General features: G+C 43.3%; 1 protein-coding gene across 3 annotated transcripts in view; it reads left to right on the top strand.

The window, feature by feature from the left end:
- fhdc1 (FH2 domain containing 1) overlaps positions 1 to 17948 on the top strand; it is a 114422-nt gene that overhangs the window by 89492 nt on the left and 6982 nt on the right. For all 3 annotated transcript variants that reach the window (XM_033017414.1, XM_033017421.1, XM_033017430.1), the window contains 7 exons: positions 3642 to 3727; positions 3819 to 3919; positions 7303 to 7373; positions 7478 to 7585; positions 7974 to 8044; positions 14588 to 14705; positions 17724 to 17888. In XM_033017414.1, the coding sequence (XP_032873305.1) occupies positions 3642 to 3727; positions 3819 to 3919; positions 7303 to 7373; positions 7478 to 7585; positions 7974 to 8044; positions 14588 to 14705; positions 17724 to 17888 (720 nt within the window). The remainder of the gene's footprint in view (positions 1 to 3641; positions 3728 to 3818; positions 3920 to 7302; positions 7374 to 7477; positions 7586 to 7973; positions 8045 to 14587; positions 14706 to 17723; positions 17889 to 17948) is intronic.

The raw sequence follows: 17948 nt of genomic DNA, 5'->3' as shown, positions 1-17948 counted from the left end.
TCTGCTAATGTCGGGAACAAGACCGTCGCCCGCTTGCCGTCTCCTCGACATCTGGGCTCTGAAAAAACTTCAAGCCCGAAAGAACGCAGGTAAGTGATTTCAACTTTCCTTACCTGCTCATCCCGACGGCCTGGGAGGCTCAATGCCTGCCAGTCCGTCGTGCGTGTTGCGTTCAGGCGTAATGACGCGCACGCAGACGGACGGCCCTTCTTCACGTAGTCACTCACGTGACTCCGAAGTAAAATTGCCCATACAGTTAACTCTAGAATATATGTGATGTTGGTCTCAGGGATGAAACATTGATTCACATTATGCCCCTCCCTTGTCATCTCCTGTTTCGCAGAGAGCTGAAGAGGACTAGTTCCTTGAAAGCTTCAGTATATGGAAATACTTGATTACACAGTTGGGACTAATTTGAAATATTCATTTTGGATATCATACACAATCTCGTAAACGGGCTATAACTGGTCAGCTTCACAAAGGCTGATAAAGCTCAACAGCTGGCAGTAGAAAATGAGTTTTTTTCCTATGATGTGCAAAGTGGTTACAAAGGAAGTGTAATGGACCACCCCTTCAATCTGATAAGAGGTTTTTAATTGAGGGTTGGAATAAGCTATCTCCACATTTATAACACCCTTCTATTAAGATATGCTTTCTGAATAGCCTATATTTAGTTTAGTTTACTTTAGATACAGAATGGAAACAGGCCCTTCAGCCCACCGATTCCATGCTGACCATCGATCATCTGTTCAAGATAGACACAAAATTCTGGAATAACTCAGTGGGACAGGCACCATTTCTGGAGAAAAGGAATGGGTGACGTTTCGGGTCGAGACCCTTCAAACGGAATCAGGGAAGGGGGAGACACCCGAGATATGAGAATGAGGATCAAGAAAAATGTATAGATCATTGTTAGCTAGGGGAAGGTGACAACGAAGCGTGCAGAGATAAAATATAATCAGGAGGAGAGTCAGACTGGTTGGAGAACTGGGATGGAGGAGGGATGAATAGAGGGGGAAAGCAAGGATTACTTGATGTTAGAGAAGCCAATATTCATACCACTGGGTTAAACTGCCCAAGAGAAATATGAGGTGCTGTTCCTCCAATTTGCATTAGGCCTCACTCTAATAGTGGAGGAGGCCCAGGACAGAAAGGTCAGAGTGGGAATGGGAGAGGCAGTTAAAGTGTTTAGCAACTGGGAGATCATGTAGGTTTAGGCAGACTGAGTGGAGGTGTTCAGAGAAATGATTGCTGACCCCTGCGCTTGGTCTCGCCAATATATAGGAGTCCACATCTGGAACAGCGGATACAGTAGATGAGGTTGGAGGAAGTGCAAGTGAACCTCTGCCTCACCTGAAAGGAATGTCGGGATTCTTGGATGGAGTCATGCAGGAGGTGTTGCATCTTCTGTGGTTGCAGGGGAAAGTACCCAGGGAGGGGGTGGTTTGGGTGTGAAGGGATGAGTTAACCAGGGAGTTGCAGAGGGAACAGTCTCTGTGGAAATGGATGGGGATGGAAAGATATGGCTAGTGGCGGAATTCCGTTGGAGGTGAGGCAAAAATGTCAGAGGATTATGTGTGTATGTGTTTAAAGATAAGGGGGAAATCTTTTAGGACCGAGATGAGAAAAACATTTTTCACACAGAGAGTGGTGAATCTGTGGAATTCTCTGAAGGTAGTTGAGGCCAGTTCATTGGCTATATTTAAGAGGGAGTTAGATGTGGCCCTTGTGGCTAAAGGGATCAGGGGGTATGGAGAGAAGGCAGGTACAGGATACTGAGTTGGATGATCAGCCATGATCATATTGAATGGCGGTGCAGCTCGAAGGGCCGAATGACCTACTCCTGCACCTATTTTCTATGTTTCTATTTGATGGCTGATGGGGTGAAAGGTGAGGACTAGGGGGACTCTGTCCCTGTTGCAACTGGGGGGGAAGGGGAGCAAGAGTGGAGTTGCGGGATATCGAGGAGATCCTTGTGAAGATCTCATCTATGATGGAAGAGGGGAACCTCCCGTTCCCTAAAGAATGAGAACATCTCAGATGTCCAGGTGTGGAACACCTCACCTTGGGTGCAGATGCAGCATAGACATAGGAATTGGGAGTAGGGGATAGAGCCTTTGCAGGAGGCAGGGTGGGGAAAAGTGTAGTCTAGATAGCTGTGGGAGTCAGTAGGTATACAATAGATATCAGTTGATAGTCCATCTCCTGTGATGGAGATGGTGAGATCAAGAAACGGTAGGGAGATGTCGGAGATGGTTGAAATGAATTTTAATGCAGGATGAAAATTAGTAATGAAGTTAATGAATTCCGTGAGTTCTGCCTGGGTGCAGGAGGTAGCCCCGATGTAACCAAACTAGCTCAATTTTATCCCACTTTCTTATCCACTCCCTACACACTAAGAGTAATTTACAGAAGTCAATTAACCTACAAACCTGCACGTCTTTGGGATGTGGGGGAAAGCTGGAGCACTCGGTATAAACCCACACGGTCACGGGAAGAACACGCAGAGTCCACACAGACAGCACCTGAGGACAGGATCGAACCTGGGTCTCTAGCCATCACCTATCCATATTCTTGGCAGATGCTGCCGGACACACTGAATTACTCCAGCACTTTGTGTCTTCCCTTCTAAAATTGCTATGAGTTTGCTAAAACCTGACTCGCCTTTTACAAATCCACGCTGCCTCTTTGGCCTGCTACACACGTACACAATCACTTTGATCTTATTTATGACTTAGTAAATGCCTGACAGTGATTGATACAGAAACTGATCCTTTGTTTCCCAGTTTCTCAGCTTTCGTAATTAAGAGTGATAGGAAGAATTTTATAATTTACAAAAAGATTCCTGAATTAAGAGAACTGGGAAATGACTGCTCATATATTTACTGTTCTCACCCAATGTTTTAATATCCCTGTGACACAAGGCAACTGGTCCTGTTAATCTTTTCATTACTTTCACCCTGCTTAATGTTTTTTATATCTCTGCATTAAACTCAATATTGTTTTTCTCGTAATTTTCTGCCATGTTTCCATTACTATAAATTGAGATATTAAAAGATTATTTCTTGTAGCTACCATTTTATTTATTGTAATACCACAGTTAGTCATTTTCAAGAGACCCAGGTTGGTCCTGCCTGCTGTTACGTCGGGTGTCTTCACCCCAAATTAACAGTAAAACATGTATATTAATATAATTGAGTAAATATAAAATTATAAAAGGACTGGACAAGCTAGATGCAGGAAAAATGTTCCCAATGTTGGGCGAGTCCAGAACCCGGGGCCACAGTCTTAGAATAAAGGGGAGGCCATTTAAGACTGAGGCGAGAAAAACCTTTTTCACCCAGAGAGTTGTGAATTTGTGGAATTCCCTGCCACAGAGGGCAGTGGAGGCCAAGTCACTGGATGGATTTAAGAGAGAGTTAGATAGAGCTCTAGGGGCTAGTGGAGTCAAGGGATATGGGGAGAAGGCAGGCACGGGTTATTGATTGGGGACGATCAGCCATGATCACAATGAATGGCGGTGCTGGCTGGAAGGGCCGAATGGCCTCCTCCTGCACCTATTTTCTATGTAATGATTTATTTATTCTCCTTTGTAAATTTAAGCAAAAATGAGGTACTAATTCAATGATATTTCCCTAAAGGTAAAAAAATTACAAGCCTTCAAAGATGATGTGAACAAACTGTCACTGGCAGATTCCTTCATGGTCCTATTGATACAAGTCCCAAGGTAAGGAAGCAGTGTCATGCACCTTCTCCGTACTAATAAAATATACCCATTTTTGATCTTTTGTTTTTGAACAATTTTTGTTGGTTTGCAGCTATGCTCTTCGGATGGAAGCCATGATTCTTAAAGAAGAGTTTACTCCTGCCTGCTTCACTTTACACAAGGAAATGGATACAATGCAGGCAGCCACTAAAGGTAATGGATATGATTCATTACATAAGTACATGCCAACTTGGGGCTGTAAAATGGCTGTATATTTCTGCTGGGTGGCTGATGAACTAAGAAAAGGACGCAGAAAGGCTGTAGAGGTATATAGACCTGTATGGTGAAATGTCAAAGGACATGGCCCAGGAAAAATACCCTGGAAAAAATGTTAAGTCATACATTTTGATTTTTTAAATGGAAGGTAAAGTGTTTTTAAAAAAAATGAAAGATGATGGTGTTCTGAGGGACCTGGGTATTCCTGTATGCAAAGTTAATGGGCAGCAACTAGGATTCAATTCAATTCAATTCAATTTTAATGTCATTGCACAAATACTGAGTATGGGTACAACGAAATGCAGTTTTGCGTCAGTCCGATACGTCAGAAGATACAGAATAATCAAAAATACAGAATAATTAAACAATGGGGACAGAGGGACCGGAGAAATCTATCGGCGGGACTCCGAGTTCAGCAATGTGATGGTATATTTGTAGAAGCTGTTCCTCATCCTACTGGTACGAGACCTGAGGCTCCTGTACCGTCTCCCTGATGGGAGGAGGGCAAACAGTCCATGGTTGGGGTGGGAGGGGTCTTTAATGATCTTCCCAGCCCGTCTCAGACACCGTTTTCGGTGGAGGGCATCCATGGCAGGGAGGGGGGCACCGATGATGTGCTGCGCGGTTTTCACCACCCGTTGTAGTGCCTTCCTGTCCGCAACAGTGCAGCTGCTGTACCATACCGTGAAGCAGGTGGTCAGGATGCTCTCGATGGTACAGCGGTAGAAGTTGGTCAGGATCTGGGGGGACAGGTGGGCTTTCTTGAGCCTCCTCAGACAGTATCTTTCTTGGCCTTTGTTGTAAAATGATTTTAGTATAAGAGCAGAGATACCCAGATCCAATTATATAGAGCACACTCGTGATAACGCATCTGAAATACTCTGTGCAGGTCTAGTCTTCCTATGAGAGGACTGCTGTAAAACTTCACCAGATTTATTCCTGGGGTGACAGGTTTGTTCAATTCAGATTCAGATTCAAACTTTATTGTCATTGTGCAGTGTACAGTACAGAGACAACGAAATGCAGTTAGCATCTCCCCAGAAGAGCGAACATAGAATAATGAGCAATAAATATATATACGTACATACAGTTGTCGTAGTGCAAATTTTTCTGGGGGAAGGAAAGTCCGGGGGGGGGGGGGTGATTGGCAATTACCGAGGTACAGAGTTAAGTTGTGTAACAGCCGCAGGAAAGAAGCTGTTCCTGGACCTGCTGGTCCGGCAACGGAGAGACCTGTAGCGCCTCCCGGATGGTAGGAGGGTAAACAGACTGTGGCTGGGGTGAGAGCAGTCCTTGACGATGCTGAGCGCCCTTCGCAGACATCGCTTGCTTTGGACAGACTCAATGGAGGGGAGTGTGGAACCGGTGATGCGTTGGGCAATTTTCACCACCCTCTGCAGTGCAGAGTTAGGTAGAGTGGTCCCAAACGCTGAGAGATGGAACAATCGGAGTGCATAAAAAATACAGAGGGCTTGACAGAGAAGATGGAGCTTAAGTATCTAAAATCAGAGGTTACATGTTCAAAGCAAAGGGATATCCGTTTAGGACTGAGATTTATTCAACCAGAGAATAGTGAATCTTTGAATGTCTTGGCCGTACAGGACAATGGAAGCTCATCTGTTGGGTATATTCAAGGCAGATCAATAGAATTGTAGATGTTAAGGGAATAAAAGGATTTGCAGGAGAATGGGACTGAGAAACAATCAGAAATGATCTTATTGATGGCAGGCTGGGTACTCCTATTACTAATGTTCTTACATGGCACATTACATTTGCTCCATTGTATGGTAGAGGCTTGGATCCACATTAGCCTACACATTCAAACTCATCTTCTTTTCCTGGGCAATATTTCCTGTGGTTATCGATTCTGTCTGTGATTCATTGAAATCTCACTAAAACGTGTATGTGAGAGAGGATGTGTACGTATTTGTGTGTGTGACAGAGTGAGGGTGTGTGTAAGTATGAATGCATTTCTGAACGATTTCTCCCACTGAGCTGTGTTGATCACATTGATATTTTAGACGGCCATCAATCACAGTATGACAAAGGTGAGGACAGCTGTACAGCACAACAACCTTTAAGCATTCATTTGAGTTACAATCACATTCATTCACACTCACACGTAAACTTTCCACACTTATGCCCCTGTCCCACTTAGGAAACCTGAACGGAAACCTCTGGAGACTTTGCGCCCCACCCAAGGTTTCCGTGCGGTTCCCGGAGGTTTTTGCCAGTCTCCCTACCTGCTTCCACTTCCTGCAACCTCCGGCAACCACCTGCAACCTCCGGGAACCGCACGGAAACCTTGGGTGGGGCGCAAAGTCTCCAGAGGTTTCCGTTCAGGTTTCCTACGTGGGACAGGGGCATTACCCACATCGGTCTTCCTTCCGATACTCTTCGTGAGACACAGCCCACAGGTACCTAGTCGAAGACTTGAACCTTCGACAGCCCATTGACGGGGGTTCCAAACCTCCTGTCGCAATTGCTATTCCCTTTTCTGGTGCCGCAATTGCCCCCTAAAGCGACCAATGTGATGGCGTACTTCAACTAGTCTACACAGGAAGAAATCTCCGTTCCAGCGAAAGTTCAGTCCGATTGCTCAAATATGAGCTGCCGCGAACTCGGGTCTGACCTGTCATCGGGGCTCAATTTCGGTCTCGCGTATAGTGAAGCTAAAACCCCTGTCCCACGGTACGAGTTCATTCCAAGAGCTCTCCCGAGTTTGCCCTGATTCGAACTCGGAGATTGACGGTAATGGCCACTCGTCGGTACTCGGGGCTCTTGTGGACATTTTTCAACATGTTGAAATATCTTCACGAGTCTTCCCGTGCTTACCTGCCGTTAGCGAGTCTTCCTGAGTACCTGCCGTCAGCGTTATGAGCCGCTAAGAGATGTCCCCGAGCTCCGACGCACCCGCTACGTTCATTCTCCATGCTTACCACGAGTTTGATTTGATTTTTAACTCGGGAGAGCTCTTGGAATGAACTCGTACCGTGGGACAGGGCTATTAAGGTTAGTCATCTCAACGGAACCTCCAAGAAGCTGTGGTCGCTGATCAACTGATCTCTGACAGAATCACACATACATAATGTTCACTTAAGAAAGGTACCACAATGCCCAAGTATCAAACCCCACAAAGAAATGTAGGGAAGGAAGCTGAACACTGGGTATTTATTCAGGGTTGGGTCCAAAGTTGTTGAATAAGAAATAAGTTTATTTGCATGTAAAGTTCTAAATATGATGTGGAATGTCACTTGATGCGTTCCCTGCTCTTTTTTTAGCTCCCATTAAACTTTGAACCTTTTATTAACATTTTGCAGAACTGATGGCCTGTGAAGAACTTCATGCAGTTTTACATTTGGTTCTACAGGCGGGCAACATCATGAATGCTGTAAGTGATCTGTGCTGCTTCCTACCCTGTTCATTTTGATACCTGTTCAAAGCTTCTGTGTATCTTTCTTCTCCATTGATGGGTTTCTTCTCCTTTCTCTCCAGGGAGGTTATGCAGGAAATGCTGTGGGGTTCAAACTATCTTCATTGTTGAAACTAGCTGACACAAAGGCAAACAAGCCAGGAATGAACTTGCTGCATTTTGTCGTTCTGGTTAGTATTTGGGTATTTTCCCATATTTATTCTTCCCAATATTACCTCCTATAAATGATTTTAACGGTCATTTATAGATTTAATTCTAATGGACGAGTGAATAGATTCCTATTTTTCGTAGGTTCATTGTTTTCTGGAATTGGTTCAAGAATAGATCATTTTCCATTAGAAAATAGGAATTACTGAAAATTCGTGGCTGATAGGATGCATTCCCATCTCCAGAAGAATTGTATTCACTTTACTGTCAGCACATATGAATAGCTATTTGCAAATAACAATAGTTCTTTGACTCCCATAGAAGATGAGATGTCATTTTAATTGTGTGCTTTACATTCAACAAGTAAAAGGGAGCATGCCAGTAACAATTATTGTTTTTCTTTTCAACCAGGAAGCACAAAAAAAGGATGCAACTCTTTCAACTTTTCCCGAAAAGCTGAAGCATGTTCAGGCGGCAGCCAGGTAATTTAAGAGGGTTTGTTGTCTTTATATCATCTCCTTTCTCCCCTCCCCACTTCTCACACACCAAATATAGACGTAGGAAAACAAAGATGGCAGCAGCATTAGGGAATGATCATCAAATTATAAATATGTCCCAAATATATTCTGAAGAATCCAGAATTTTGTTTTTCTGCAAACAGATTTTGGAAGATGCACCTTTTTGTTTTGGTTCAGACACACTTTACAGATATTCCCACCTGCAGCTGAGTTGACTGAAATGTTTGTATTTGTCACATCTTTTTGTTTCCATCACGTACCTGCAGTCTACTATCTAAACATTAGTGTTCCTGAGCTTTGTTATTACCTGAATGTTCGTGCTGGAAACTGCAGGTTCAGATCTGAGCAACTTAGCGCAGGATAAACTCTTCAGGATTGTTAACAAATTCACTTTGTGAAGTCTGGCCAAGAAAGTACATGTTCATTCAATCCCTGATACGTTCACTGAGTCATGAACAAGATGTGTCGAGTCATGAGCAAGGGAGGTTAACATGCTAGATATTTCAATTTTACAATGCGGAGATGTATATTTCAATTCCAGAATCTTAACTTATTTTATACTAGACCAAGTGGGACCCCAACGCTGGGGGGGGGGAGGCACGGTGTCTCAGGGGAGACCTAAGTAGACCACAACATTGTGGTTGACTCCTCACCGCCCTTCTGCTGTAAAAACAGAGTTAACTACGCTAGCCAAATCCTAAAGGATCGACCTGCCGGTTTGGAGCTGTGGAGGTAGTCAGCAAAGTAGCACAAGTGATAATCCTACTTTTGTTCTCATCAGTCTACAGTCATCATCAGCGGGACCATCTATGTATGATGGCAAGAATGGCCATTGCATAGGTGTTGTAGAGACTAAAGGGCCTGTCCCACTTATGTGTCCTTGGCATGCAAATTACACGACCTCATGGTCGTGTTGAGGCACACGGGCATCATATGGCCACGCGGGGCCGGTCCCACTGAGAAGCGCGGAGGGGTATGTAGTTGTGCGTGTCATCGCGCGGGTCTCCGAAATTTTTGTAGCGAACAAAATCTTCGCGCGCCAACGGCCTGTCGCGGAACTGACGGCCAAAGTGGGACAGGCCCAAGACCCTGGCGCGACGCAACGTCTCACCTCCAACAGCAGCAGAAGCAGGCAAACGATCGCCGAACTCGGCCTGGGGCTCACGGCCGTTGCGGTCCGGATCCGCCCCCACTTCTACTCCCAGAGCGGGGCCAAGAAAATTGAAGATAGACACAAAATGCTCAGTGGGACCGGCAACATCTCTGGAGAGAAGGAATGGGTGACGTTTCGGGTCAAGACCCTTCTTTTCAGACTGAAGAAGAGTCTCGACACGAAACGTCACCCATTGCTTCTCTCCGGAGATGCTGCCGGTCCCGCTGAGTTACTCCTGCATTTTGCGTCCATCTTCAAACGACGTCACGCGCTCCAGACGGCTGTGCGGTCGAATGAAGTTGCCCGCGACCTTTGCGGGACGTTGCACCTCAATGCGACCACGAGGTCACGTAATTAGCGTGCCAGGGACACGTAAATGGGACAGGGGCTATAGTCCCATTTTCAAACTGAGGACATCCCAATGTATTAGGTGGCATTGTAATGATGACAAATGGGGTAGACACAGAGTAGGTTTGTCAACTTAAAGTGTTGTGGGCCGTCAGCACCAAAATCTAACTTGAAAAGCAGAAAATTCAAAGCAGGTCAGGTAACATGAATGTTCCACAGGTAACATTAGTGGAAGGAGTACGAGGTGTTGTATTTTGGGAAGTCAAACCATGTCAGAACCTTCACAGTGAATGGCAGGGCCTTGGGAGTGTCCTAGAGCAGAGGGAACTAAGAGTGCAGGTACATAGTTCTCTGTAGGTGGTGTCACATGTAGATAGTATGATGAAGAAGACTTTTGGTATGTTCGTCAGTCAGGGTAATGAGCATAGAAGTTGGGATGTTATGTTACAATTGTATAAGACATTGGAGAGGCCACATTTGGAATATTGTGTTCAGCTTTGGTCATCCTGTTATTTTCTTTAGTTTAGTTTTGAGATACAGCACGGAAACAGGCCCTTTGGGTCCGCGCCGACCAGCGATCCCCGCACACTAACACTATCCTACACCCACTAGGGACAATTTTTACATTTGCCAAGCTAATTAACCTACAAACCTATACGTCTTTGGAGTGTGGGAAGAAACCGAAGATCTCGGAGAAAACCCACGCAGGTCACGGGGAGAACGTACAAACTCCGTACAGACAGCACCCGTAGTCGCTGTAATCACAATCACAATAATACTTTATTAGCCAAGTATGTTTTGCAACAGACGAGGAATTTCATTTGCCAAGTCAGTCACACAAATAAAAAGCAACGGAATGCACAGAATACATTTTAACATAAACATCCACCACAGTGATTCCTCCACATTCCTCACTGCGATGGAAAGCGAAAAAAGTCAGCAACTCTACCGATACGCCACTGTGACTGCGATAGGAAGGATGTCATTAAATTTGAAAGATTGCAGAGAAAATGTGCAAGGATTTTGCCAGGACTTGAGGGCCTGAGCTTTAGGGAGATGTTGGGCAGGCTAGGACTTGATTCCTTAGAGCACAGGAGGCTGAGGAGTGATCTTATAGTGGTGTATAGAACCATTAGGGGAAGAGATAGAGTGAATGTACGGAATCGAACCTGAGGGGCAATTTTTATCACACAGAGGGTGGTGGGTATATGGAACAAGCTGCCAGAGGAGGTAATTGGGGCAGGTGGGACTGACAGAGATAGGGCCTCTTGTGCAGCATGGGTAAGTTAATTATAACGCTGAAAAGAAAGTTAACATTTCAGTTACTTCAAGGTTTCAAAGAGGGCAAGGGAGGGATGTAGAAGTCAAAGTGAGGGCAGGGATGCTGTGGGGATAAAGGCAGCTGATGATGGATTAGTGAAGGAAGACAAGAGAGAGAACACAAATAAAGGAACATAAAATGCCTATCTGCAGAGCTGTAGAAAATGCCCAGCAGGTGCACACATCTGATGAATAAAGATATTACAGATGGAGGATCTGGCCAGTTCTGATACAAACAAAGAAAGCGTGCTAGCTGAAGATGTTGAATATGATATGGAGTTCGGAAGGTTGCAACGTACCCAGATGGAAGTTGAGATATTATAGACAATAGACAATAGGTGCAGGAGGAGGCCATTTGGCCCTTCGAGCCATTCGATGTGGTCATGGCTGATCATCCCCAATCAGTACCCCGTTCCTGCCTTCTCCCCATATCCCCTGACTCCGCTATTTTTAAGAGCCCCATCTAGCTCTCTCTTGAAAGCATCCAGAGAACCGGCCTCCACCGCCCTCTGAGGCAAAGAATTCCACAGACTCACCAGTCTCTGTGAGAAAAAGTGTTTCCTCGTCTCCATTCTAAATGGCTTACTCCTTATTCTTAAAACTGTTCTGGAAGCTAATATTGGACCTCCTTCTGACAATGTGGAAGGCAACTGACCAGTAGGTCATAATTGGAATAGGATGGAGAATTAAAGTGACAGGCACCAGGAAACTCAAGGTCATGCCTGAGAACCTAGTGTGAGTGCTTCACAAAGCCTCCAAACCTGCGTCTGGTTTCACCAATGTGGAGCAGACCGCATTGTGAATACCAACAGTAGCATGCTAAAATGGAGGAAGTGCATTCTCTTGGGAGGGCTGCCTCTCTTGAAAGGACTGTTGGTGTTGTTAGATGGTGGGAATGGAACTGGCAGAAGGAGTAGTGCTGCTCCTCATGCAGTTTCCTAGTTCAGCCAAAGGGACTTTGACCCAGAAGGCTACCTTCCTTTTCCTTTCTGCAGATTAACCCATAACATGTAATTTTCAGTTAACCATCTCTTTGTTTATGTTTACTAATGTGTTGTAAGTGGGTAATATCCTAAAAATGAAGATCACTAAAATGTTAGCTTTTCCTTATTTTTATACTGTAATACATGCTGAATATATAATCTACCACTGTTTAGGATCCACAGTGGGGCCGCAAAAAGCAAAAATGCAAACAAGTTAGTATCCTTGCAAGAAAAGCTGGTCATGGGAAAACCTTGTCGACAAGGACTGGTGACTAATTAGCTCAAAGTATTGGCAGTATTAATTTGCCAAAAATTTAAATAAGCGAAAACGGCATCAAAATTAGGTTTGGATACTTGCTGGAAGTATAAGGGGTCGGCCATTTAGGACTGAGATGAGGAAAAACTTCTTCACCCACAGAGTTGTGAATCTGTGGAATTCTCTGCCACAGAAGGCAGTGGAGGCCAATTCACTGGATGTTTTCAAGAGAGAGTTAGATTTAGCTCTTAGGGCTGAAGGAATCATGGGATATGGGGAAAAAAGCAGGAACTTTTAGATGATCAGCCATGATCATATTGAATGGGCTCGAAGGGCCGAATGGCCTACTCCTGCACCTATTTTTCTATGTTTCTATGCTGTCTGACGCGCTGGGGGTTTCCAGTATTTTCTGTTTATCTTTCATATTTACAGCATCTGCAAATTTTTTTTGTTTTCATGATCCGTATCCTCATATCCCTGTATATCCCATGCTCTATCATTACTATCCAGGGAATGTATTCTTGGTTCAATGAGAAGTGTAGCAGGGCAGGCCCAGAGCAGTCTAGGGATACCTAAATATAAGACCCCAACCCAACAAAGTTGAAGTGGGACAATGCCTGTGCTAAATAGCACAAGTAAGATGTTGTAGGGCGAAGTGACTTCATTAGTGATGGATCAAGTCAAAGCTCTGCAGTCATTCAAGTAGTGAAGAAGGGTCTCGACCTGAAACATCACCCAGTCCTTCTCTCCGGAGATGCTTCCTGTCTCGCTGAGTTACTCCAGCATTTTGTGTCTGTCCTCAGTTTAATCCAGCATCTGTAGTTCCTTCCTATACACTAACTATCAGCCAATCTACTCTCAGACATCAGCAAGACAATGGAAGGTATCATTGGCACTTGCTCACCAGTTTCCTACATAATACTACATAAATACCGAGGCAACAGTAGGAGGTCACACCTTATATATCCTGTAGAGTGTGACGCACCTGTGAACTCCCATCTACCAGGTGTTAGTCAGGAGTTTAATAGAATACACTCCACTTGCCTGGATGTATGCAACCCCAGCAGTACTGATGATGCTCAACACCATTTAGGGCAAAGCAGTTCACTTGATTGTGGGGGGAGTGGGTAGAAAGCTGGAAGAGAGGAGTGGCAGGACAATATGTCTATGTTCACTTATTACCTGCCACACGTTGTCCCACCCCTCCTCTCTTCCAGCTTTCTCTTTCCCCCTCCTACTAGGAAGAAGGATCCTGACCCGAAATGCCACTTGTCCATTTTCTCCAGGGAGGCTGCTTGACCTGCTGAGGTACACCTGCACTTTGTGTTTTGTTTGTTTTGTAAACCAGCATCTGCAGTTCCTTGTTTCTGTCACTTGGAGGTTCCTCTCCAAAGTGCACATCATTCTGACGTGGGAATATATCACTGCTTTTATACCAAAGTCTAAAACTTGGGCCTTACAACATAACCCTTTGCAGCATGACAGCACCAGTTCACAAAGGCAACTCATGTTCCAAAACATACATTAAAAAAACACTGGACAACCAAGAATGAGATAGACCATAGAAATGAAAACCATTCCTTGGCTGATAAATAATATTCTTGAGTAATTTGACTAAGAATTAAATAGTGGGAAATTGAGATTTTATCATTGTCTAAAACGGTGAATATGTTTGCCATTGGAGAGCTTGGTGACATAATATGCGCATTACATTTCAGAAAGTATGGCAGATATGCCTGGAATCAATAGCAACCTATGGGTTTCAATCTAATATTCTTCCCATAATTGTGAAATTTCTATTTTCCAGCCTGCTTTGACATTTAACCAAATAATATTTCCAGAGTCCAGTAATTTCAGGATAACTACTTTAATTTACTACAGTATACTTTAAATTATATAAACACTTAATAGTATGTCAAATGTCCTCATAATGTGTGATGCATTGATCTGTGTAGTCATTGGGAAGAAGGTTACACAAAAAGAAAGACAGGAGGAGTTGCATGTTGCTAACATCACATTTTTGGCATTTAAAAATTAAAATATGAAAATAAAATTTTTCAAAGGTAACTTAGATGCTGAAGTAGAATTCAGAAATTAACAAAAACATAAGAGCAGATTAGTTAACATTTTAACTCCTGAATTGTTCAATCCTTGCCTTTATTTATTACAGTAATACTGATTTGTTGTGGCTATCCTTGCTTTTCAAAAGCAAATTAAACACAGATATATTAATTTGCATCATTATTGCTAGCTGTGGTTACATAATGGGATTCCTACACAACACCATAGCTACTCAATGGACATATTTAAACAATGGACTTGGTTGTTCTTTCCTTTAAAGCACTGCATCTTACATTGTGGATCTGTTGTAGGTTGAGAGACAAGCCAGAAACAAACATTTTTATTTGGAAATTCTGACATGTTTTAAACATATATTTTCCTTCCAGATTGTCCGGTGATAGCGTTAATGCCGACCTACATTCACTTGACAGTAGAACAAACTCGATGCAAATACATCTAAAGCAAGATGTTGAACTATTTCATCAAATGGAGGATTTCATTCAGGTGAGCCAGTATCTAATAGACAAACTAGTGCATGTCCAAATGACAGCAAGATGGAGCAGAGGTTAATTATTATGGTGAGATGACTGCAGTTTATTTAAAAACAGCATGGAATTCTAAGCTTCTGCAGTAGATTGCATGAGCTAGAAAGATTAACAAATGCAGGTCTGTTTGTTGCTCTGCTGGCAATCTTAATGTTCACACTGTACCTATCTCAAATGTCCAATGTTCTTCATGAGCTTTGTTTGAATTTATAGAGAATATTCAGAGTTTAGTTCTGGAGTACAATATTTATCCCACAACTGGGGTGATCAAATGACATACAATTGGTGTATACATTGGTGACTTGTGGCCATCTTCCCTGGTGTGGAATAAATCTATATTCATTGCCTAAACAAAGAACATTCTGTTTCTGGCATAATTATAAGTATTAAATAACTGTTCAGAATTTTTGAAAGAGACCAAAAAGAACATGATTATTATGCTAACAAAATTTGGCAGCCATTTTAAAAATTGGACTTTATTCAAAGTAACACGATAAATTCCAATCTTATTAGGTCAATAATAGAGCTAGAAAATTGTAGCTCTGTTAATGACGGCACAAAGATAGATCAGTAAGATTTAACTGTGCCAACTACAGGACAGAATCTTTGCGTATTCAACCTTTGCTGGATGTATCATTTAGAGCGTTTGATAGAGAATTCTATTTCTGCTAGCAGTAGGGAAATGAATAATGTGTAAGACATGCCTAGGGAAGTACTCATAAATACAGGTGGTTAAAAAAACCTCACAAGGCTGTGGATCTGGAGGATCTTGATTCGATGTTGTAGGATTTCCGAAAAAAAGTGATGGAGAGTTTGTGATTTTATTCTTGAATAATTTAACTCGCATTGAACACGAACATAAGTAATAGGATCAGGAGCTGCCCTTGTGGTCCTCCAAGCTGGCTCCACTATTGAATAAGGCAGTGACTGATCTAATAATGATAAGATAATGATTTGCCTCATTTTCCCCAATCCCTCGCCTCCTCCTTCTTAAGAGTCAAGTCAAGAGTGTTTTATTGTCATTTGTCCCAGATAGAACAATGACATTCTTACTTCTCCCCCCTCCTCCTCACATCTCATGATCATTAACTCGTCCATGGACAAGTAAAGTGTGCATCAGGGCCCTGAATAGATACAGTGAATCTATTAGGGAAAGTACTGTGCTATTTCACATTAGGCCAAAGTAATACCCAGATGCATGAGGCTCATTGTTTGCTTTAATTATTAAATTAATGATCAAGCTAGATAACAGGTACTGGCTGTCATTTAGTGTCATCTATATTACTAAAACTAAGATCTTAACCACTTTCTGACTTTCTGTTTCGTGATTTCTGAAAGAACGCCGCCACTTAAGGCTGTCATTTTTGGCCACCTCGCTCAGAGTCCCTCTCCGCTGAGCTGGACCAGAGGATTTTTCCCATCGATGAAACATAAAAGAGTTATTAATGTTCAAAAAATGTTGACATTCTCTCTGCTGCCCCTGCTGGTGGGAGGGGGGAGGGACTATAAAACCCGGAAGTGTTGTGCCTCATTCAGTCTCTGCAAGATGGGGGAACTGAGAGGGTCACATCTCTCAGTCTGAGCTGTGAATAACACTGAACACATGTCTACTAAACTGTGAGTGTGGTTTTACTTAACTTGAGTGCCCTTAATGTGGTTTGAAAATGAAAATATGGTTGGTTTGAAATAAAAGCACTGCAAATGGTTGGTGGGGGTTTGGGTTGAAGTTAAAAGCACTGCAAATAGTTGGTGGGGGTTTGGGTTGAAGTAAAGAGCAATGCAAATGGTTGTTTGGGGATTTTGGGTTGAAGTAAAAAGCACTGCAAATGGTTGTTTGTCTAAACTTGACAACTTCCTGTTTGCACTGTATATTGATTTTAGATAAAAGGCTACCACTTATGGCTGTGATTTTTGGCCATCTGACTCAGTCCCCCTCTGCTCATCAGGTGCAGAGGATTCTTCCCATCAATGAAAAATAAGTGTTATTAGTGTTTAAAAAATGTTGAGAATCTCTCTCCTGTCAATCACACCATGAAGGCCACAGCTTTTCCAGTGGGAGGGGGAGGGATTATAAAAACCGGAAGTGTGGGTGTGGCTCAGTCCCTACATGATGGGGGAGGGAGAGGTCACAACTCTGTCTGAGCTGTGAATCAACTGAACACACTGAATGTCTACTGAACTGTTGAGTGTGGTGTTTTGTGTGGTTTTATGGTGGCCTTGCACCCTGCATGAAATGGTAGGAAACAGAACCTGAATTTGGTGGCCTTGCACCCTGCTTGAAGTGGTATGAAACTGCACGAATTTGGTGGCCTTGCACCCTGCTCGAAGTGGTAAGAAACTGCACTTGAATTTGGTGGCCTTGCACCCTGCTCGAAGTGGTAAGAAACTGCACTTGAATTTGGTGGCCTTGCACCATGCTTGAAATGGAATTTCAAGGAATAGCCGTGAGTCAACTGCCATCCCACCAGCCGTGAGTGAGCTGCCAGCACATGAGGCTTGAGGGGCTGAGCTGCCACCCCAAGAATCCATTTGGCCCACAATGTCCATATTAGCCCTCGGGAGACCAGTCCCTTCAGCCCACAACACCCATACCAGCACTCCAGAAAGCCTGGAATTGTAATTGGTGGAGAGGTGGATATATTGTGTCGGGGGACCAGCCCTCCCGTGTGAACATGGGACCCAACGGGTCCCACTCAGTCTAGTTTGCTTCTAAAATCTTAATAACTATAATTTAGAAGAACAAGAAAGCTAGATTTTTTCAAAAACATCATCATTTAGATTACCTGATTTTAGGACATTATTGCAATGTAACCTGTATGATGTTTGCAGATAATGATTTGTGAGAGATTCACTGTATGACAATTGGTACACATGGCAATAAAATACCTTTGAACTTTTTGAACCATTGAGAATGAAGGCACAATGTTATTTCTGTTCATCGCGTGTTTGCTGATGTACTGTATATCTTACCCTGCAGCAAGGTTTGAGAGAAGTGGCCAGATTAGAGGCACAACGGATGGAATTGCAGAGGGAAGCCAATACTCTCATTGATTTCTTCTGTGAAGACAAAGAAACAATGAAATTAGAAGAATGCTTCAAAATTTTCCAAGACTTTTGTGATAGATTCAAAAAAGCTGTCAAGGTAAGTGGGCACACAACTACACTGACCTGCCTGTGAACCATTTTGTCGGCTTTTGGAATG

The sequence above is a fragment of the Amblyraja radiata genome, chromosome 1 (genome assembly GCF_010909765.2).
Source record: "Amblyraja radiata isolate CabotCenter1 chromosome 1, sAmbRad1.1.pri, whole genome shotgun sequence".
Lineage (NCBI taxonomy): Eukaryota > Metazoa > Chordata > Chondrichthyes > Rajiformes > Rajidae > Amblyraja > Amblyraja radiata.
This window is presented reverse-complemented; position numbering and strand designations above follow the sequence as displayed.